Source organism: Alosa sapidissima, chromosome 20 (assembly GCF_018492685.1).
Source record: "Alosa sapidissima isolate fAloSap1 chromosome 20, fAloSap1.pri, whole genome shotgun sequence".
In the NCBI taxonomy this organism is placed as follows: domain Eukaryota; kingdom Metazoa; phylum Chordata; class Actinopteri; order Clupeiformes; family Clupeidae; genus Alosa; species Alosa sapidissima.
The window spans coordinates 4,968,229-4,991,726 of NC_055976.1; the positions used below are offsets into that span (position 1 = coordinate 4,968,229).

General features: G+C 42.3%; 2 protein-coding genes across 2 annotated transcripts; both read left to right on the forward strand.

Moving 5' to 3' along the window:
- The first annotated feature begins 566 nt into the window (after positions 1 to 566).
- slc7a3b (solute carrier family 7 member 3b) lies at positions 567 to 10,212 on the forward strand. Its single transcript, XM_042074649.1, has 12 exons — positions 567 to 727; positions 4,104 to 4,527; positions 4,846 to 5,001; positions 5,283 to 5,454; positions 5,807 to 5,928; positions 6,027 to 6,249; positions 6,432 to 6,571; positions 6,677 to 6,779; positions 6,965 to 7,194; positions 7,337 to 7,503; positions 7,640 to 7,748; positions 7,876 to 10,212. Exons 2-12 carry the CDS (start codon positions 4,164 to 4,166, stop codon positions 7,998 to 8,000), a joined length of 1,911 nt encoding a protein of 636 aa, XP_041930583.1. The 5' UTR covers positions 567 to 727; positions 4,104 to 4,163; the 3' UTR covers positions 8,001 to 10,212.
- A 233-nt stretch (positions 10,213 to 10,445) lies between these two features.
- On the forward strand, positions 10,446 to 22,620 carry ubl3b (ubiquitin-like 3b). Its single transcript, XM_042074528.1, has 6 exons — positions 10,446 to 10,972; positions 11,446 to 11,626; positions 14,130 to 14,238; positions 14,924 to 15,010; positions 15,398 to 15,475; positions 20,545 to 22,620. Exons 2-6 carry the CDS (start codon positions 11,600 to 11,602, stop codon positions 20,595 to 20,597), a joined length of 354 nt encoding a protein of 117 aa, XP_041930462.1. The 5' UTR covers positions 10,446 to 10,972; positions 11,446 to 11,599; the 3' UTR covers positions 20,598 to 22,620.
- Positions 22,621 to 23,498: the final 878 nt, after the last annotated feature.

A 23,498-nucleotide genomic window follows, 5' to 3' on the forward strand; every position in this document is an offset into this window, starting at 1 on the left:
TGGGGCAACTTTTTGAGCAATGCTGCTGAGCAACCACATGACTATGTTCTGATTGGATGATGATAATTTGCCTAAGGTAGGCTACTGATGTGGCCCAATATCACTGGGATTGTGTCAGAACAACAATACTCGAACATGGCTCAGCAGCATAACTCAAAAAGTTGCCTTGTGTATCATCAGCTTGAGACCGTTGAAGCAACCTTCAAAAATTGTTGAATGTGGTATGGCCATATAGACTACAGGGTTAGGGGCCTATGACTTGTTAGCCTACATACACAAATGAATAGCACACTCACTAGGCCAACTGTAGCCTACTGTCAAAAGCCTCTAGTCTATAGCATCTCAACACGCATTACAGCACAAGTCAGTCAGATAAGCTTAAACTAATTATCTGGGAGTTCACCTAACCTTCAAGCTCATTGGTCAGGGTGTTAAGAAAAGAGGAGAGAAAATACACACGAAGTGGGAGTTTCCTTGACTCTCCGTGCAGGGAACTTGCGTGGGTGAGACGTCAACAAAACAAACGGCCATGCCTCTTGTCGCCCCATAAATGGTCTTTACTTCCGCCTAGCGTATCAAGTGTCTTTCCGCATTTGTAGCCACTAGTCAACCTCGCCGCTCCCAACTCTGACAATTAGTGTAACGCTACCTAAAGTCGATGTGTAGTTCGCACACTAAGCCGATCGTCGAAATATTGTCCGGGATCTGATTGTCATCCTCAAAACAGGTAAAGTGTGCTCATCATGTGGACATTTATGATCTTAACTGTTAATGTTAATTCATTTCATGTGAGATGATGACATCGCGCCATATGGACCTAGTCAGAAATAGCCATACCTCACTCTTCTTTTCAAGTGGAGATAGAATACTATGAAATAATGTTTGTGTTTAAGTTACATTTATGTTGTTGTAAACCCGGTATAGATACAAATCGTGATATTAAACTGACTACGAAACTGATGCTATTGGTCTGCATGGTGTGATGGGTAACATCAGCTAATCAGAACATTTCTGATGCAATTTGAGCGCGTGTTGCCAGCCAAGACATCCTATGGTCCACTGATTACTTGAGAAATCACGTAACCTTAAGTAGTTAACGATATCAGTTTAATCCAGTGATTGCAATTTGTTTTTTCAATTTAACATTTACGCGGGAATTTGAAAACACTTAATGTTATCCGCCTTTCACGTGCTTTGTCTCGCAGTGAGATAATGTTATGGAACTTTGATTAGCTAGATTAATAAACGCTGGTAAGTACTAAATGTCACGACGCACACGTAAGATATCCTAATATAATGACTCACTACTTCGATAAATTCACAATAGTAAAGTACGTCTATAGAAGGTTTCATAGAATTTACTTAGCTGGCTAACTCGCTACCCATGCTACCCGGTGAGAGTGATGCAATGCCACTATGTTATAACGATAAAACCCAGGATTTAGCAGGCGGATGAGACTTCTAAACGACGGCGGTTAGCAGTGAATAAGAGTAGCTAGCGAAGATGATTGGCGGAAGAGGGCCAAATAACCAGTATTCACCCAGTGGATGAATACATGTTAGGTCGTCTTACTAGAATAACGTTTATACACCGTCCTAATGTACAGCACCTGGCGTGAATGATGCAAGTGCTGTTCATATTGCCATTGATAGCCGACTTAGCGCTGGTGGTTCTGACCATGTAAATCACTTCGTACTATTAGGCGTGTGTGCGCTGTAGGTAACGTGCATCATTATTGTGAGGATTATGTACAACATAGAGCCCACTTTATGGTGCATCGCTATATAGACAGTAATTGATACCCTTGCTCTGAAAGGTCTTAAGCCTTTAACTCCAGGTCTTACTAGAAACAGCTAGGTATGGGTTTCTGCTGAGGGTCTCAATATGTTTTGTTGTCCCCGAGGTCACAGATGGCATCCTCCAGTGTGACTCCTCACACTCGCATAAACAAACACACAAAAAACCCTTTACACATTTTCTGAACGCTCATGACCAAACATGCATTTCAAAATGCATTACTTTTCTTATAACCAAACTGTGAATATCAAGGTTGATATGGATGCAAACGCAGAAAATTCCCATTTCATACCAGGGGCTTGATGTACAGAATTCCAGCATCCTGGCTTCTGTAAGCTGAAAGTCAGCAATGGCAGTCATGGCAAGTTAAATTGATTCTCTAAGTTTTGAGAACCCACCATTTAAATGTGATGTCTTGTACTCCACTGCGCTGCTAGTTTAAAATCTGTCTAAGCCTAAATAGTGTAGAAAATGGGTTGATTGTTGTTCCTTGTTAACTGTTATCTCTGTGGGTTTTGTGGGGTTTAAAATTCCCTTGGCTCAGTTTTTTCATCGAAACCACAGCATATTTCTATTAAAGAATATTCCAGTCTCAAGCCAGCATCAGAAAGAGGAAAATTGGAAGGTGCTGGTTTTCGTACCAGAAAGTGAAGTTGTATATTATAACATTGTGGAAACCAAGTGCTTGAATGATTTTGGTTTATGTTCAACACATTATCCTCTTACTGCTTTAGAGGGGCCAAACCAACTTCCCTCTGCTACATCCAGCTTGGCTTTTGCATACCATGTCAGCTGAGTAGATTGATACTTTAGTGGGAGAACAATAATATCATTGTGAACTGAAATGGAAATGGCATTGGATCAAGGTGATTGATGATGATGAGACATATTGCAACAGTGTTGGTGTATCATGCCATGCTAAAATATCTATCGGAGTCATATAAGAGTGTGAGGCATTCCTGTATCAACTGAATTATGCTTATCTAAACCTGCTGATTCTTAGTGCGTATGTGCATTTTTGGTCCAAGGCTGCGTGAGGTTTGGATTTGTGCCAGAGAAATGGCCTTTAGCCATCACCCATTTGGCACTGCTGCCTGACTTGACTCAAAGGTTGTAACACGGATTTATGCTAATTTACTTTACTATCTTTTTTAAAAACACTATGGGACACTCCTCTGACAACAGAATGTTGGATTGCAAACTTTCTTGTGTGTCCTGTGAGTCAGTGTCGCTGCATTGATGTCCGCTCTTGTGAAAGTCAGGATGACTGTGTGTTCTTGAACTCTGGGTGGTGGCTGGCAGTTCAGACTGTGCCTGATAAAACTTGCATGACTGCTCGAGTTTCTCCATATGGAGGAAAGTGTCAACAGTTGGTTAATTGCCACATATAGTAACTTCTTTTTGTGAGTTTGGCTCTCACTGGTTTCTGGTTAACCCTTTTGATCAGGTGAGGGGTTTCTTTGTACCCTGTAAGTAGGTTCCTCCTTCGTATTCACAAATGGATCGTTTATCCCCTTTATTAATCTTTAATCAGTTTAAGTCTTATTGTCAGGTAGCCTTCATCTGTGCTTTCTGATACTTCTCATTTGTTCTTGTGAACTATTTATACACCTCACATATTTTGTACAGTAAGGCCATGATTTCTTTTCTTTCTGTGCAAAAAATGCAGTCCTGAAAGTAACCAGATTTATTTCTGATTTTATCTTTAAAAAAAAAATCCTCACAAAACTATAAATAATAAAAAGAGTTCGGACCATAATTACTTCTTAAGTTGTAATTATAAGCTGATGTTTGCTAATAGGAGAACTGCTTTTTTTTTCACTCTCACTATCACTCTCCACTGTAGATTAGTGTTGATCATGACCTTGTAGGTCATGTACAGATGTCAAAAGCAGAATCTTGTTGGGTTACATTTCATTGTAGGTGTTGTATGCTTGAGGCAAAGATGGAAAGCTGCCTCTGTTTACTTTGTGAATGACATTTGTTTGGAACAGGAGTGATCTTTGTTGGTTAAAGGTGGCAAGTGAAATCCTTTTAAATAAAGTTTGTGAATAAAGGATATTACTCAGTTATTAAAAAAAACAAACATTTTAATCGCCCCATGGACATTTCGGGTAGAAAGCAGAAAATGAAAGTGCTATTGTTTATTCACATATATTTTGACACACCCAGTTGAGTTTACATGTTGATGTTTACGTGTTGAGTGTGTTAGTCCGGTTATTTAACAAACAAAACATTTCAAAGTAGCAGTTTGTATCAGACTTGACCCCTGGACATATGTTCTAACCCTTGTTTCTCTTTTCAGCTTTCAATTCCAGAGGTTTTTTTTTTTTTTGCTGTGAAATCATCGTTGGCACTTATCACCATGAAGCAGTTGGTGTCTTTTGGAAGGAAATTGGTCCGTCGGCGGGTGATGGACTTTAACCAAGAGGAGACCCGCTTTGCTCGCTGCTTGTCCACTCTGGACCTCATAGCCCTGGGTGTAGGAGCCACGTTGGGAGCTGGTGTGTACGTACTGGCTGGCGAGGTTGCCAGGGAGAAGGCTGGACCTGCTATTGTCCTCTGCTTTCTGATTGCTGCTCTGTCCTCTGTTCTGGCTGGTCTGTGCTATGCTGAATTCGGTGCTCGTGTGCCCAAGACCGGCTCTGCCTACCTCTACAGTTATGTGACCGTGGGAGAGATCTGGGCTTTCATCACCGGATGGAACCTTATTCTGTCCTATGTGATCGGTAAGTCTGACTATGACAGCAGCTTCAGCTGATGGCTTTTCATATTAAAATAAATTCATCTGTGTAATCCGAAGTAAACCTGCCATCTGAAACCACATTATTTGCTAGTGCCTGGTTTGAAGTGTTGCATGCATTTGGCAGAGACTGCTGTAGATACTGGAGTGAAGTTCAAGCGATATTTAAAAAAAATAATGACATGATTACACTTGACACCTTAGTACTTGAGTATCCCCAGTAAACCCTTAAACATCAACTCTACAGTCTTATTGACAGCCCCTCATGTCTGACCAACCCTGCACTCTCTGCCTCCTCTCACAGGGACAGCAAGTGTGGCTCGTGCTTGGAGCTCCACTTTTGATAATTTGGTGGAGCAGAAGATCTCTACGTATTTCAAGTCGGCAATGTCTATGAACGTGCCTGCACTGGCGAAGTACCCAGATGTATTTGCCCTCATCCTAATCATGCTTCTCACTGGTGAGGCCCACTTGTTATTGGTCCTGTACGCCATCAACACAGAATCCAATTACACAACAACTACGGCTTAGTTTCAGCTTTATTGGTATTACATGTCTGATTGTGGTTCCAACCGAGCCTGGCTCTAGGATGTTTGTTATGGTTTCTGTGAAGGCTAATGTAAAGTAATCCAAAGCATAGAACCACCCTTAATCACGCAGCAGCACAGAATGTTTTCTCACCTCTGAGTGCAGTGAGGATAATGAGCTACTTGTCATTTTCCAACGTTCTCTCTGGAACAGGCCTCCTGACATTTGGTGTGAATGAGTCGGCTCTGGTCAACAAAATCTTCACCGGGATCAACCTGGTGGTGCTTGGCTTCGTCATAATCTCTGGCTTGGCCAAGGGGGATATCAAGAACTGGAACCTCACGCAGGAGGACTACCTGTTCCACATGAACAAGACCATGACCGAGTGAGTTCTTGAGTTTGCTAGGGACCCCCGTCTCCAGGGTTACAGGAGAATGGTTGTCATTAGTGGTTCATTTGGTGGATTAGGAGGAAATGCTTGTTTCCGTGCCAGACCATGTTCTTCTGGTCTGTGTAACTATAATTGCACTGTGAATTCACATAACCCTTCAAAGTGGGGGTAGTAATGTAATATTAGAAAATAGTTGATAATGGGAGTAGATCTTTGTAGTTGCAGCACTTGATGCCTATCAATATAACATCTTTATTACAAGTTAATGCATAGTCAATATTTGATTCTTGTCAGTTTCTTGCAGATCAGAAATGAAACTATCAGCATTTTGGTGTTTTTGTTTCAGGGGGGAAATTGAAAAGGCATTTGGTACGGGAGGTTTCGCTCCTTTTGGCTTCAAAGGAATTCTTTCTGGAGCTGCGACCTGCTTTTATGCCTTTGTGGGCTTCGACTGCATCGCCACCACAAGTAGGTCATCGCCAGGTTTCCAAGGGGAAGAGAAATATGTGTCGCGTCGCGTTTGTGTGTTGAAACTAATCCCTCTGTTTTTTTTGTGCCCCATTCAGGCGAGGAGGCTAAAAATCCCATGCGTTCCATTCCCATCGGAATCGTGGCCTCTCTCCTAATCTGCTTCATTGCCTACTTTGGTGTGTCTGCTGCCCTCACCCTTATGATGCCATATTTTCTTCTTGACACCAACAGTCCTCTGCCCGAGGCCTTCCAATATGTGCATTGGGACCCTGCACGCTACATTGTAGCCGTAGGTTCTCTCTGTGCACTCTCCACAAGGTCAGGACCAAACGTTTGTTTCCATATCTTAACACTCTGTGCAAGTCTCATTACAAAACGTTTGTTTCCATATCTTAACACTCTGTGCAAGTCTCATTACAAAATGTCCTATATGGAGTCGTAATATTGAGACTGATGTTGAAGCCGTTTAGACTGAATGGCTGTGGTGTTCCTCTGTCTAGTTTGCTGGGCTCCATGTTCCCTATGCCCCGTGTGATCTACGCCATGGCTGAGGATGGCCTGCTGTTCCGCTTCCTCTCGCGCATGCACGAGAAGACCAAGACACCCATGATCGCCACCATAGTGTCTGGGATTGTGGCAGGTAAACCCGCAAGTGGAAGGAATCAGGCAACCTGATGTGGAACAATTTTCTCATTTGTAGAATGTTCTGAACAAAGTTGACTCATCAAACGGTTCCCCCCCACAGCTCTGATGGCCTTTCTCTTTGACTTGGCGGCGCTGGTGGACTTGATGTCGATCGGAACTTTGCTTGCTTACACGCTGGTGGCTGTATGTGTCCTCATCCTCCGGTGAGTACAAGCTAAAGTAGGAGCGGAAGATGACCGCTGTGTTTTCGTGTGAATGAGGGGAAGGCTTTTATGCATTGTTATTTGTGTGGACATACGCTTGTGCCATTGTTCTGTGTTTCCGTGGCGGTGTTTTGACTGCGTGTGCTTTGATGTGTGTGCTCATGTTGGGACTGTTGTGACTGCAGCTACCAGCCAGGGAGTCTCAGCGCAAACCCTGGTGACCTGAAACTGGTGGAGCTGGAGCGGCTGGAGAAGTCCGACACGACGGAGGGGGACAGCGGGGATGAGTACAACCAGGACACGGAGACCAAACCTCTGAAGGAGCGCTTCAGCATGAGGCTCTTGATCTTCCCTAGGTGTGACCAGCCCACCAACACCTCTGGCATGATCGTCTACGGCACCACTGCAACCATCTGTGAGTTTGCCATGACCCTGTTGCCCTTGTGTTATGCATGTAAACGTAAAACAAAAACAAAAAAATGTCCGGTGCAGTCAGTTCAGCTGCATGATTCCTAGATGGTCATGGTTTTTGTATCCCTCTCACTCTTGTGCTGCAGCTGCTCTGTTCACGGCACTGTGTGCAGTGTTGGCTCTGAAGGGTGAAGAAGTTATAGCGGGTGAGCTGGTGTTCATGATCCCAGCAGTGATCTTGGCCATCCTCTCTATCGTCTGTGTGGTTATCATCTGGAGACAGCCCCAAAGCATCGAATCCATCAGCTTCAAGGTCAGAGCATGTTTCCATTTAATTTAATTTAACTGAACCTCATTTTATAACAATATAGTCTGTTGTTAATAGACTTTTTGAGGAACTCTTTGAATGGACTTTGTGATTAACCCGTTGTTCTCTTTTTGAATTGCAGGTACCCCTTCTCCCCATTTTGCCTCTGATCAGTATTTTTGTTAATGTCTACCTCATGATGCAGTTGGATGGACCTACCTGGATTCGTTTTACAGTGTGGATGGCAATCGGTAAGTAATGCTCTTCACTTTTCTCCACATAACCATACTATATAAGGATATTTGTCAATGTTGAAGACTATGTAGGAGATGTGAATGAAATGGTATAACCCTTTACCATTCACTTGCTCTGTTTCAGGTTTCGCAATTTATTTTTGCTATGGTTTAAAGAACAGTTCAGAGGGCGCAAATGACTCCCTTAAGAAGAAGACCCCCATTTTCTCCGTAGATGAGGAGAGTGAAGTAGAGGGCATGACTCCTTAGACAGGAGTGTTGGTGGAGTTGCATATAACGTACACATTACATTTTGTTGTGTCTGGAGGAGCAAATTTTATAGCTGTACACAATTACCAAGTCTCTTTAGATACATATTTGTGTTATGCCTTTTATCTTTGTTTTATTTGTCAATTTGTCTGATAGTTTCTGAAAAATCAAAGGCCCAATCAAACCTATTTTTTCTGACCATGTTTGAGAAAATTCTTTTGAAGATATCAGTTCTGTTGTATGGAGGTCTGTTACCTTGGTTTACAGTTCAATATGAGATATTTGGAGCCTTTACAACTTGCAGTATACGTTGAAGATGGTACACATGATTGTAAAGATGGGAGTCTACATAGCATGGGTTGTTGAACATGTGACAAGATATGTATCTGTTATCTAAAGTTACATGATAATGGCTTGTAACTAGCCAAAAACCATTAGCCAGTAATCAGCCACAGCAAAGCTTTTGCTTTTCTGCCTTCTCAAGCAATTGTGGAGCCCATTTGATCCCATGCTTATCTCACACATATTGGCACAAATTGTTAAGGGGTGACAGGGTATGTTTTAGAGTATGTTTCAAAATGCACAGCATTTTGTTGGTTTGCAGTTATCTATGATTAGTCACTGATTAATTAGGGATTATATTATATTGATGAATTATGCAGTGCTGATTTGTTATAGCCCGTTAACGAATAATGCTGCTTTCCCAGGACTGCTATCTCTATTACATACATGTTTTTAGCCTCATTGTCATGAATAGAAATCTACCTTTTCCATTTGATCTGTGCTTAATGAGAGGAGAAGGGATTATCCCAGTATCTGCACCAAAAGATACTTGAACATAGTAGGCTGATTTCATAGACAAGGACTGAATCTGATTTTAACATTTGATCTGCGATCCCAGTTCATGAAACCAACCCAGCAAGTTACAAACTTGACTTTCCTGTCCACAGATGGGTCATAATTTCTCTTACAGAGGAATATATTTATTTCTGGCAAGGTTTCAAAACAATCAATTTATTACTATTTATAACAATACATGCATGTATATTTTTGTTAAATGCATTGATATTTATGTATGGTATAATTGGTTATTAAGGATTTCATTTTATTTTTATTTTTTCAAATTGCCCCTTGGTCTGTTTTAACTTGTTAATTTGCTATGTGAATTTAAAATTGAGAGAAATATTTTTAAATCTATGCTTTTTGTCTGTAATCCAAAATCATTCATCTATTTTATAGTTGTATATATGTTTGTGTATGTACAGAACTACCTGTGTTTAAAACGTATAACACTATAGCTTTAAGGTATTTGTGAATTTTAAAATGTTATGTATGTCTTCTTTTTTACTAATTGTTCATTCCTTATGTTGGGCATTTTCTTTTGTTTTCTAATGAAATGAAAGCTTTAGCTTTGTCAGCATTTGCCCAAGATGTAACCGCAAGCCTTGTCACACTGTGCCTGTTTCTTATTGGTTTACAGCTGATATCTTGTATGGTTTTACCTTGAATGCAGAGCTTAGTCTGTTACAACGATGTTGACCATATATGGGATTATTTCAAATATCGGTAAAAACCTTGTGGTATGGTTTTGAGTATTGAATGGTCTGTAACTGTTTTGTTTCTCACATAATCTTTGTTTAAAAGATATTTAAGAAATCAGATACTCTGGGCACAATTACATAGAGATACTGTAGCTATTACGGTTGTCCAGTTTTGAACATTATTACGGACCATAGTATTACAACATACATGTTTAAACCCTTATACTTGAGGTCTGACTTGTGAACTGACAATGTTTTACATTTGTCTCAGTTTTTGCATACGCAAGTGTCCGTATACTTGTTGATTGTACAGTAATTGTTTACACGTTTTCTTTTTTGTCTGTTTTTTTCTTACTAAATTAGTTTAGTTTATTTAGTTTTACCCCTCATCCAATGCTGTCATTTTGTGTTGAACACAAGCAATTTGCAAAGATCTTTTCACTTCAAGTGTTAAAACCAGTATATCTTTAAATGTATATAGCATCTAATAGCCTATTAATCTTTAGTTTTGTTCCTGATCTGGAATCACTAACAATGTTGTTAGGCTAGAATACACCACCGTTACATTTGGGTACAAATCTATCAACTGTTATTTGTAAATATGTGTAAGTATTAGAACATGAGCTGTATATAGATGTAATTTTCTTTAGTAAAGCTGTTTTGACAAATTCCATCTGTCTTCTGAGTATTTTCTGGGTTGAATTCACTTTAACAATTAATGATAAACGTAGTCAACTATAAGACTTGTCAAACTGCCTTACTTAGGCATGTGTACTTAATGTAAATTGTCAAGAAATTGATACTTTCCATCATTCTAACAAAATGGGGGTCTTGTGTGAAAACTTCAACTCCCAAAGTCCTTACGGCAGCGTTTCCTGTGTACATGGCCAGCTGATTTCCGGTGTCTTTAAATTCGCTGCCATCAGTCTGATGTTTTTCAAGTAGAAAAGATCAACCCAAACGATGGGTAGACCCCCAGTTTTACGATAGCGTGTTATCGTAATAGATAGATTGTTATGGTAATGTGCTATTGTTTATTTAATTGAGGGGAAAGGCGCCAATTGCATGAATTGGTCGTGTGTGTATTTAGCTATCCGTTTCGGTTCCTCTTTTTGTGCCGCAGTCTCAGCGAAACCAACGTTAGCTGGCTAGCCTAGTGATTGCTGGTCTTAGCCATTTTTTCTAACGTTATCCCTATTCGCAGGTTTGAAGGTTGACCTTAATTTCGCATCTGATCCTTGTTAATGTTAAGGGACGTGTTTTCTTTACCATGCCCTGTGTCGGGATGAATTAGCGCTGTGTTGCTCTAAGATCCACTGATGGTAATGACGTTAGCTGTTTGGTTAGCGAGCTTATCGTAGTTAAAGTTAGCTGTTCCTTCAGCTTTTGCTAGCTTGCTAATCAGCACCGGAGCGTGAATTTTGCTGTCAGGTAAGCGTGCTTTTACAGTTAGTTGTCAAGAGCTGGCACTTATAGGTTTTCACTGACTGTGTTATGCTAACGTTCGGTTGAAATAGTTAAACCACTGTCTAACTTAATGTTAACTTAACTTGCACGCATCTAAACAGCCGTAGAACTTCTGTCAACAATTTCAAGCAAATAGCTAACAAGCAGTAACGTTAGCATACCGCCTGGTTACTTGTTTAAAACTGAAAAGGTTTGATTTACTAATAGTTCATCTCGCGACAATAAACATAATAGTAAACATTCTTATAACCTGATAATTAAATTAACCTTAACTGACGAGCACATTGCCGAATATTATTCCTTAAGATGTCTCTGTGTGTGTGTGTCTGGCCTTAAAATCACAATCGTCAGCTGTTGCACCTCAGTGTCAGTAGCAAATTCTATATGATCAAAGTTGTGTGCGTTTGCCTGATATACTGGCTGGTGTGTTGAGGTAGTAGCCTTGAATTGGTGCCAGGCAGTGGGCAGGAGAGAAGGGTTGGGGGGTAAAGAGCATTGAAGCGCACACAGGCTCTTTGTGCCAAGGGTTTGCCCCCCTTCACCACCGACGCATCACCACATCCTGTCTGCTTTCCACCTCTGCTCACAGCCATGACAACTCAAAGAGACCCCGACACGGTGAGTATGCTGCTCTTTTGATTTAAACCAGTGTTAATTATTGCGAATTCTATGTGTTTGACACCGATGTTCTAGATAAGGCTGTGTGTGTTGTCTTTATTGGACTCATGGTCGCCTTCAGAAGGGAGGTGAGGGGCGTGTGTGTGTGAATATGCTGAGCGGTAGGAGGGTCTAAGTAAACATTATACAGGCCATGTCTCTTGTTTAGAAGTAAGCATCACTCATAGATAATACATCATATTGCAACAATGTAGGGTTCTTTCAAGAGCAATAGCAACATATGACAGGGAATCTGAGAATCAATGTCCGTTGGAATGTCTTGTTACATTGCTGGCCACTGTCAGTTGGGTACAACAAAGAAATGTTTACTTGAACGTGTTTATTATTTATGTACTATTTCAAGCTCAGTGTTGACTGCTTTGTACAGATTCTGCATAATGTGGTGTTTGCACAATGTAATGACTTGATATTAATGTAGACACTAGGCAGCGTTGGTAAAGCAGTAGCCGAATTTACAGCCCAAAATATGTGCATTGTATTTATCACTATCTGTTCATTATGAAAGTGTATTTGTTTTTGATGAGCTTAGAATGTATTTAGCCCTGAATTTAAGAAGTTAAGAGGATAGTCAAATGGGGAGGGGTTGTTATTGTCCTGTCACTAGGGGCAACATGGCAGATTTTGTTGTTGTGAATTTGTTTATCAGTGTGTGGGTTGGGAGGGGGCAACAAAGGGTGATGACCGTCATGATGTCAGATCCACAGATCAGAACAGATCATTACTCCACAGTGGCGCGAACACAAGCCTTAGAGTGTTGTAGGGTGGGGTGGGGAGGGGAATGGTCTGGGGACGCATGTCTCCTCAACGCTGCGGATGAACGGCTTAGTGTTTGTAAACAGGCTGTTGCCCTGATGTCACAGTTCTCGCTGCAGCCTCTTTGTTCTCCATTCTTTTTGTGGGAGTCCCATCTCTGAACATCACAGACATGTGTCTGGAACGCGCATCTCCCCCCCCCACCCCCCCCCCCCCCCCCCACAGACACACTTCTCCAGGCGAAAGCTATATTTATGTAACCTCTGTTAGTGGTATTAAGAGGTTGTGAATGTAGGCCACATGGAGGGAGAGGGCCCATGCCAAGATGGTGTCGGGGAATGTCAGGAGTGGTGTCACTCTGGAGCTTCTGAGCAGGCTGGCCGTGCAGGGGAGCCCCTTTCCCTTTCACCGGGGGTGGGGTGCGGGGGTCGCGACCTCATCTGCCAAACCCAGCTGGATGCAGAACAAGCCTGCACTCCCTGCTGGTCAGGCATGCGTCTGGCTCCACCAACAGGAAGTGCATCACAAAGATGTGTGTGTGGGAATGTAAACGTTAAGTCTATTATGTATATTCTTCCACATTGTTGTATACATCTTCAAAGCATAGATGGTTTAAAAATAGTATTCTCTATCAAACAGAACCTGCTACTCATGAATGATGAGAATTGATTTGGATAACCACTAACTTGCAATGTTGCAGTTCTCTCTGGTTTCATGTGATTGCTCAACCTCTGCGAATTTCCCTTTTCATCCTGCATGTGTTGGGCTTTGAGTAATGCCAGAAGCAGCTGCCAAGCTCTTTCCATCTGACTTTGAAGACTTGCATTTATTCTCAGCCAAATGCCAATCGTGCCCAGGTTCTATATGACTTTATACTTAAACCTCATTAGAAGGAGAGAAATTTAGCCCCCAATGATTTTTATGTGGAACAACAAGGGGTAAAAATGTATTTGACACATTTATTAATTCCTGCAGCTAAAGGGGTGAGCACTGTAAAGTTAACATGTAGGACTAGGGGCTGGTTACTAGCATTCAATAAACTGACCCGAGCAAAACTTCTGTTTATGTATGTCTGCACTGCGTAGATGGCCAGTACTTTAGCACATCTTCCATCTTGTGACCGAAGCAGTGATGTGTTCAGCTTATAATAAAGCATCTACAAAGAACACTGGCTTTACAAGCTATCGCTAATAGATACTGCTATTAATGAACTCACAGAAAGATTACCACACCCTGAGTACAGCCGGGATGAGAATCCCCCTGAAGAAGCCCCCCTCCCAGAGAAGCTCCTGCCCCCTGTTTGCCTGGGTTACGTACAGGCCATGCAAATTTAATAACATGCCCCAGAACTGTCTGGGACACCTGGGGTTATCGCATTAGACCAACAGCCCTGTTTTAAGTTTGGCAGCCCTTGGCCACCTCTCTCCTTTCCCCTCTGAGGAGATCCTTTTGACCAGAACCCTTCCATGAATGAGGAAAGCCCAGTTACAGGACCATGAATGGGGGAAAAAGAGATCCAATTAGGAAGGCATGTGGTATTCAGGCAGAGCATCTAAAGGTCATTGAGTATCCTGCAAGGAGAGGGGGAGCATTGTGTGTGCTGTGGCTCCTTTTCCTCGTGGTTCATGGGAGAGAGGCTGGGCTCCTGCTTATCCACGTCTGGCTGACGAGTGTCCTCTGGTCTGTGCAGGTGAACCTCCGGCTCATCCTGGTCAGTGGTAAAACACAGGACTTCACCTTCTCCCCCAACGACTCTGCCACAGACATCGCCCGCCATGTCTTTGAGAACTGGCCTGCAGGTGAGTGCTGAGTTTCTCACCACAGAGTGACGACGTTGCGTATTACTGATGCTTGACCCTCCACTTTTCTTCTCTTGTTCAGTAGCGGTCAGTGCTGATGAGTTAAAACTGACGTGCTTGCATGTGATTTATGTGCTTGGTGTGCTGTAGAGTTCCAGTTCTTTGTCTCTTTTTCTGGACATCTGGCGGCATTGGCCACAAAGCCAGTTTGAAGGAACCAAACAGCTCAAATATTGATTGCACTGGCATAAACAAGTGACTGAAGTACACAAATCTGTGTTTATTATCCATGCATGTGCTGAAATGGCAGATGTATCAGAAAGCTGGTGATATAAATGGTATAAATTCACAGGACATTCAGTGGTGTGGCAGGAGCGCACAGATGGCTAGCGAAATGAATGAGTCATGAGAACAGGCCGCACGGTGAAAGTGACGAGTTTAATTTCTCACACAGTGAGACCGATTCTATTGAACACCTGCATAGTTATTTTAAACACCAGTGAAACTGAAAGTAGACAATCAAAGAATCAAAGATTACATTGTATTTTGACATGGTGGTACTAACAATTCCCACGGCCCACTGTCGGGTCCGAGTCCCTCTGTGTCTGTTTAAATGTCTAAGTGTGAGGAGTGTGCAAACCCCCCCCCCCTCTCCCCATCTGATTGCCACTGTGTCCCTACGCAGGTTGGGAGGAGGAGCAGGTGAGCAGCCCCAACATCCTGCGCCTCATCTTCCAGGGTCGCTTCCTGCATGGGAACGTCACGCTTGGAGGTGAGTGTCTGTTTAGCGGACATCACATCACAACACCACTCATCCCAGTTACACAAACTGCAGTGTCAGCGCCTGACTTGTGTTCCTCAGCACGTTGTAAATTCACCCTCTCGCACGTGCTCTCATGGCTTATAGATGGCGCCTCTTAAAGGCCGCAGCATGAGTTATACTCTTTAGTATCTCCAAGGGTCAGTGCCGAAATGAGAAACAGGTCATGACTTGGCCAGTGCAGTCAAGCTGATACTGTCATTCTTGTTTGTCTCAGAAATGTAATGGACAAGCAAACTGACTTGTGTCCAGCTGTGCTTTGTGGTAAAAATTTTCACAATTATCCAAGTGTTGTCTGTAAAATGACTAATTAAAATGTTCCCCATTTCTGTTGGACAGCTCTCAAGTTGCCCCCTGGCAGAACAACTGTCATGCACTTGGTTGCCAGAGAGACCCTGCCGGAGCCCAACTCCCATGGTAAGCCGCCAGCAGCTCCCCCAGGCAGCCGCCTCGCTCTCCCCTCAGCCGGGTTCACATCCATCCATCTTCCTCTCCCTGCACCTCTCCTCTCACAGCAGCTTGGATGTGTCCGCTGGCTGCCAGACTCTGATTAGTTCCAACTTTTCTCCAGCGCAAGAACAGCCAGTTCACTGAATTCCCCTCTTTGTAGTCCCTTCTCTTCAAGTGCTGGGAATAGTTGGAGCACTTGGACTTTATCTCATGGATACCAGCAGACTTTTATTGAAATATTCCAAGACCCTGTTTACGTGGAGACGCTTCAAGTAATGTCAAGATGTGTCTTCAAGAATCCTGAGGCCAGTAGTCTCAGTTAAAAGTAATGGGGCCAGCAGTATTTGGGAAATGTGTTTTGCATTTGAATAAGACTTAAGTCTCTCCACACTAGGGATCGACCGATATGTTTTTTTCAGGGCTGATACCGATATTATTTATTACCAAAACAGGAGGCCGATAACCGATATGTAAAACCGATATGTCAGTTGTCAAAAAGGAGAGTAGGTAGTAAAGGCGATATGCTGCAAAAAATTAATTCAAAAGCATTTAATTATGCAAACTTTTCTTTCTTCTTTTGATACACAATTGTCTATCAACTTGCATCACTTGCAAGTGTAAATCCTGTGTATCATGTTAATCCAAGAGCTAAGTGATAGCAATTATTTTCATAGACTAGGCCTACACTTGTTAAGGGACCTGCATAGCTGCCAACTGTCACGCATTGGCCGTGAGACACGCATTTGATTAGTTTCACACACTCACACGCCACACACCCGATTTCTCACGCTGAAGTGTCAATCCGGTTGGTCAGATGCCTGAAAAATGAGCCTATCTATAGATCTACCTGTTGAGCCACGGTTATGCTTTCAGAGACGGTGAGAGGGTTCAAGAGCACCCCCTGTCTGTGGAATTTTCTAAATTTTCTCTCATTTGCGATGATACTTCAGAAGCCATCCCAGGCGCATTCCCCCCGCATTTCCCCAGCTTCAGTTATGCTATTTGCTATATACTATTTATTGAGTATTTTTCACGCTGAAGTGTCAACCTGGTAGGTCAAATACCTGGCAGATGAGGTTCAACTAAACTAAACCTATACATATGATATCACACATCAGGTGAACATGCGGAATCTAAGCTTTCCAATGATATTAGCGCCAAGTTTCTGTGATAAATGGTTCGCGAGAAAATTAACATTGAACCAACGTGCAATTCAGGCTAATCATATTTGCATTTTGCACACAGTGCACACCCATTACTCTCGGTTTAATATTTCACTAACCCTTCACACAACACGTGGCAAACCCAATATCACAATAAACAAAGCATGCCTCTGTGCAATAAGTGGTTCCTGAGTAATCCGGTTTTGAAATTGCAATACATTTCTACATAGCCTCATTGGGGCGAAATTATAATGTATTCTAATATAAACTATTTGTCAGTAGGCCTACATACATTTTTGTAAATTGCTCAGCCATAGATTATCCCACTATCATGGTTCTTATATTGTCAGGTTCCAGCCAATCCCATTACAGATAAATGAATATATTTATATTGGCATGCTTCCTAGTGACATTAATGCAAAAATATGAAGAAAACCAAATAACGAGACACAAATATTGATATAAAGCCTGACATAAGCCATATGCAAACATTCACATCATGCAGATATGGGTACATCCTGAAAAAGGAATAGGCTATGGCCATTACAATGACCAATATATTATCTTAAATAAACTAGCTGAATAACACAGGTGACCACTTCTGCATAATTTTATGGAGTGCTGAAATGTACACACATTTTTGAACATTTTTGAACTGTGAAATGTAGCATATGTTTTTGTGGTTGTGAACTTATTGCAATATCACCATAACTATTCCAACTGTGTGTGCATGGTTATAATTCTGAAGTGCAAAATAGCTACATCACAAATATTTCCATAAAAATAAGCAAGTCTGACCTCTGAATTTATTTTGAAAGTGCACCTGATTGATGCATTTAAAAGTTAAAATATGGGATAACATTTCTTAAATTCTTACAAAACACCCACCCACTTTTTAAAATTGTTAGTTTGGACCCCCCCACTTTTGCCGTGCGAAATACCAGTGCTGTTTTCAGCATCTGTTTAGTGCTTCATCGTCATTTTCATTGGATTCTCCCATTTGCGCGTAAATCGCGCATAAACTTTTTTTTTTTTTTTTACACGCATTCTCCCATTCCTCTTCTGTCACACACACAGTGACAAGCGCCAAATCCCCCGCAATGTTGAAGAGATCAGTCATCCCCCTCACTTTTGATAAGGTAAAAAGCCTTATAGGTATGCCAAATAAATAATAACCTATAGGTTTACGGCCGAGGTCTTAAGACAAAGTACAGGCCTTTAGGGGCAGGATTGTATTCGAGACAGCCCTTTATTTCTTATGCGAGTTTTATTTTGAGACATGCGTTTCTTGGAGCGGCATACTTTCCATGCGTTCATTGAAGGTCCGCGGTGCTATAATGGAAACCTTATTGCGTAGCCAAGTAGCCTATATATTGAGTTATTTTTAAATTATGCATGATTTACTTTTTATTAATTTCGTAGGCTGGCTTTATTTAAGTATCTAAATAACCTGTTAAAATGTACCAGAATTCAGGAAATTGCATCTAGTCCAAAAAAAATTTTCTGGGGCAGGACCGCCATACCCCCTGCTAAAATGTCCCACCCACTTTCACAATGCCTCCGACGCCCATGGTCCTAGTAGTAGGCTAGATCCCTTAGATAGCAATATTAATTTAACTCTGGGACCCAGGGATGGATTACTGCATGGGCCTTCCGGGCCCAGACCCAGGGGCCCAAGGTGTCAGGGGGCCCTGAAGCCCAAGCCTTTGCATGGAATCATTGCCTCAATATCAACACATCAGGATGTAGGCTATGAATCTGATTGAATTTAGTCTTGGCCATCCCCAAAATGCACCAGAATACAGGAAATCACATCAAAAAAATTAAAAAAATTCTGGGGAAGGACCCCCAACCCCCCCTTCCAAATATGCGACAATTAGTGAGGAGCCCTTAATACATGTGGGCCCAGGGGCCCGAAAGTTCATAATCCGTCCATGCCTGGTCCCTACACCTGAGAACCACTGATGTATGTTTTTTTTTTTACTGTACGGTATGATGCTGAATGAGCCAAACAAAAATTTCCGCAGCAAAATTTGGGTTGGCCCCACCAAATCTCACTCCAAGGTTCTTTGAAAAGTTGGCAGCCCTGACCTGTCACAAAGAGGATGCTTTGCCATCGTGTGTGTGAGTGCACGAGAGAGGGAGAGGTGCATGCGTGATAGCAAGTGTTACGGTTGAATAGTTTATCAAAACAGTTTTAAAATAGTTTTTAGGCTGCAACTTGTGTCCATGTGTAGGCTACAAGCTACACTTTTGAGAGCCTAAAGCTCAGGACGCGATTTAGTTCAGGTCGGATTAAACTACGGCTGGCCCTGGGGGCATGTTGTCTTTTCTGACAGTCCGTTTCAAAAAGGAGCAATTAGACTTTTTGACGTTCGCTATCGCATAATTTAGGACTTGTCTGTACTATGTCCGCCGAGGTGTCCCGTTATTCACAATTAACGAACGAGGCGGAGGCAGAGAACTCCCGACACGCAGCACCCGAGTTTGTAGGCTAACTAGTAAAAAGCATCAGTAACGTGCATCAATCGGGAATTCGATAAATGAAGGAAGTGGGTGCTTTACTTAATGATCCGGATCAAAGAGACAATAGCTTACAAAGTGGTGTTTTTGTAACTTCAGTGTAGATGATTGTGATTCATTGCAACTTCAGCAATGTAGGCTACCTTCCTCACCTTCGAAAAATAGCTCCGTACAGCTGAAGCCCAGTCTACAGTCTGCCTCAGTGAGAAGAATCCTAAACTTTGTCTGTGTTCAGTCTTCGATCCTGATTGGCTGCATTCGTGTTAACTAACAAATCAGACGGTGTAGTGGGCGGGACAATGCTCTTGACCACAGAGTAGCAAATGCAGGGAGTGAGAGACGCTTTACAGACAAAGTAGCGCGTTTCATTCTTTATCCATTTCAATATCGGTGGAAAAAATGACCGATACCGATTATTATAAATATGCTAAATATCGGCCCTAATAATCGGCCAGGCCGATAATTGGTCGATCCCTACTCCACACCATTTTGATACTCACACAGAGCACTGTTAACAAAACACATTAGATGCCGCAAAAGAATATGCTGCAAAAGAATATGCAGCGTATGACTATTCAGATGGTTAGTCTTAAATGTCCGGTCCTTAAAAAAAACTTTGACAGCCCTTTCACCTTGTAAATGGTTTCGTATGCCCCATATTGTCTTTGTAATGAGCCCGATCAGGTTTTGTTAGAAATGGGTTAGCAAAACGAGGCTGAAAATGGGGGCCAAGTTCTCATTAAAGCAGACTTTCATTTGACTGTGCCTTGTGTGTGCACTTGGACTTGGATGGCTGCTGCTAAGGAATGGCTCAGCCTTTACTTGGAACTTCACTACTGACTGGATGTTGGATGAGCTCCGAGATCATGGCATGTGCCGTGTCTCTCTATCCCTTTCAACGTTTTAACTCTTCTCTTAATGGTCAACTGTCAGCAGTAAACTGCCATTGGCATGCTTCCTTTTTGACGCCTTGTTATCTATCCTATGTTGCTCTGATAATGCACACAAGATTGGATGTGGACTACCAGCGTTGCCCCATCGGCTGTTATACAATGAGAGTGTTGGGGCACGTCACTCTCTCTGCTATCTGAGGCTCACAGCTGATTGTGCGGCCAGCTCAAGATTAAAACATTACACAGGGTCCATACAGGGTACACACTCCAGCCCTGCCGCTTAGTACACAGCATGTACAGGATCTTAGTCAAATATGCACTCTTTTCTCAACGAATGTTTGAATAGCTGGGTAAAGCTTATGTGTATACTCACAGTGTGAACCTTTACTGAGTGTGTTTTATGGTGTTCTTTCTGGCCCATGACTGATTCTGTCTTTCTTCACTTCACTCTCCCCAGGCCAGAGGAACCGGGAGAAGACCACAGAGAGCAGCTGCTGTCTATTGTTGTGAAAAAACAGAAGAAAATTAAAGAAATTATCCAAAAAGGACCCAGCTGTAACCACATCCATACTCCCTTCCCTGTCCATTTCAGCCTTCACCCCACGTAGGTCTGTCAGTCTGTTCACCATAGTGTGTTTTTGAGGTGATTTTTGTCTGAGAACTTTCAGTGGAATGGACTGGATCCTGCATATTTCTTACACACTTTTTTTTTTTTTGTTCTTTTTGTGCCAAGTATTAATATCAGATATTTTGTGGCGTTGCCAAAATTTGCATTGGGATTTTACTCTGAACTGTGTGGAGGAAGAGGAAAAAAAAATGCACAGAATGCTGCCAACAGAAGCCCCAACCATGACGAGGTGATGGGGGAGAGGAGGAGATGACCAAGCAGGAGCTGCTCTGCGCCGACAGGAAGTCTGCCATGCAAACGTTCCCTGCTCAGGACAAGAGTGCGCCTCCCCCATATGGAGGAATTTCTTTCTTTCTTTCTCTGTTGTGATGGCCCACACACATAGGGACTACAAATCATGCTTCTAACGGTCGTAAAGAAGCATGTGTTTGTTTGTGTGTGTGTGTGTGTGTGTGTGGGGTCTGTAGTGGGAGACCTTGGACTGCACTTATCTTGGAACTTCATCTGAACTTATTGTGTGTGTGTTTCATGGTCTTAATCTCACAACATAACCCTTTCCCCCCCTCACACCAGTATGTCGTTCTAGACTTGCCTGTTAGAGAGTGCCATGTGTCACAGCACCCCCTCCAAATAGGACTCTGCCTTTAGGTGTAACTTAAAACCTTCTGAAGGACACTTGTTTGCAGTGAAGATTATTGAATGCCTGATCTGTGAGGGGTGGTTTCCTTGGATCTGGACCAAGTGCAGAAGGAAAAGGTTCTGAGGGTCTTGTTTAAAAAAAAAAAAAAAAAGATTAGTAAATGAATTAAGTGAATCAAGAGGTGGTGTTGGTGTATACGACAGTGTCGACACCGATGCATGGCCTGGTCGTATAAGTGTTTTATCACTTTGGTGTGTGTGTGTGTGTGTGTGCGCGGGTGTGGTTGTATGCAATTTCTGGCCTTGAACCCCAGGATATCCTTTCGTGAAGTGCAGTGAAGATGTGTGATTGCATGAATCAACTGCCGGGATGGCCATGGTGCAAAACAAACGACAACAAAAAAAAAAGAGACAAAAAAAAAGGAAAAGGCCTCATCCACCCTCAGACTTGGTTTTTGTCTGATGCTTGCCTACGACTCGTGCGCCCAGACGAGACGTCTGTCTGCTAGCAGAGGCCCCTTGGGGCGGTGGCAGCCTTATGAGGAGTCAGAGAGTCAGACAGGCACGGGGGCATCATTAGGAGACAGCCTGAGGGGACGTGGGGGGTGGGGTGGCTTGGGGGGCAGTGATGATCAGGCTTTGTGTACCCACTGTATTTTTCTTTCCCCTTTTTTGTTGAAAAGGGTTAGCCCCACTTAACATCCTCTCAACCCCAATGTGCCAAGGGGATACGGGAGCTCTGGATGGTTGGATTTCACTTTATATTATTATTATTATTATTATTATTATTATTATTATTATTATCCTTTTTTGTGATTGTTGAAATAAATATTAATGATTGAAGGTCTTTAAAAAAAGGAAATCTTTTAATACATATTGGTATTGCATTGTATGGCTACACTTTCAAAAAAATGGCTTATTGATGTTGATTTGAATGAGATCATGGTCCCAAGGGATATATGTATGTGTGTGCGTGTGCGTGTGCGCGTGTGCGTGTGTGTGTGTTTGTGTGTGTGTGCGTGTGCGTGCGTGTGCGTGTGTCTGAATGTTTTGGTAGGAATGGTGCAGATGAAGCAGGAGAGCGAATCAGTCATGGGTGACTGTGGTTTCCTTGGAAACAGCTTGAGTTCCTCCTCTGAGCGACCCTTCCTCAGTGATCGTCTCTTAACCTCAGTCACCACTCTGGCATTTAGCTTCAAATGATTAAACTAAAGTTCTGCTTAAAGCTTGTATTATAATTTAATAAAACATCTTTCCAGATAATAATTATTTTTGTATGTGTGTTTTTTTTGCCGCATTGAGACCACCACTGATTTCATTTCTTTTTTCTTGCAAAAGTTCCCCTTTGTTATTGCTGAAATGGAAAACAGAACTTTCTCCTTCCTATTCATAACCGTGTGGAGATTGGAGCAGAAGTTGCCATGTGGGCTGTTTTTCTTTTTCTGTTATTCCTGTTCAAGGATTTCTAAAACCACACAACTCCTCCATTGTTTGAAAGATTCTGCATTGCTGAATCAGTTTAATACTTTTAAATACCACTGGCTAAACCCATGAAATGCTAAATCTCTGAGTACAGAATGGAGTAGATGGATATTTCCATATTATCTCCCTTAGGTCTTGCCAAGTCATTATAATAGCTGCCTTCTATCCTAGGTATGGATGGTTGCCTCTAGATGGCAGTGTTGCTTCTAACTCTGTTTAAGTGAGTGATGTGTTTTCCTGTGTACACTGGCTGTTCTGGAATCAGTGTCCACCTCCCGTATCTCTGAACTCACACTGAGCCCAAGAGCAAAGAGTTGTTAAACTCGTCATTTGAAATAGAGTTAGAGTCTACAGCAGTGATGCTTATAATAGGAATGCACAGCATCTTTTGGTAGGAATTTCTAATGCAGTAATGGCTCAAATAGGCTTCACAGCACATCTGTGTTACAGATATTCGTCATATTTACGTTGGCCCAGGGAATACTCCGCCAGGCTGCGTGCCCCCAGATGAGTGAAGCACAGTTTTTCCATTCCGCTTCCGCAGTGGCAGTTGCAGCAAGTCTATGGGGTACCCTTATAAAGTTGGTCTTTCATGAGTTGCAATGAGTGTTTAATTTTTACTAGAGCCTTCCTGATTCAATATATTTTTCCTCAAGCGTTTT

Bases quoted from the DNA above. Each gene is read 5' to 3' on its own strand.
- slc7a3b (XM_042074649.1), top strand. From the start codon at position 4,164: ATGAAGCAGTTGGTGTCTTTTGGAAGGAAATTGGTCCGTCGGCGGGTG. The intron at 5,455-5,806 runs GTGAGTTCTTGA...TTTTTGTTTCAG, and splicing joins ATGAACAAGACCATGACCGA to GGGGGAAATTGAAAAGGCAT. The intron at 6,572-6,676 runs GTAAACCCGCAA...TCCCCCCCACAG, and splicing joins AGTGTCTGGGATTGTGGCAG to CTCTGATGGCCTTTCTCTTT.
- ubl3b (XM_042074528.1), top strand. From the start codon at position 11,600: ATGACAACTCAAAGAGACCCCGACACG. The intron at 14,239-14,923 runs GTGAGTGCTGAG...GTCCCTACGCAG, and splicing joins CTTTGAGAACTGGCCTGCAG to GTTGGGAGGAGGAGCAGGTG. The intron at 15,011-15,397 runs GTGAGTGTCTGT...TCTGTTGGACAG, and splicing joins TGGGAACGTCACGCTTGGAG to CTCTCAAGTTGCCCCCTGGC.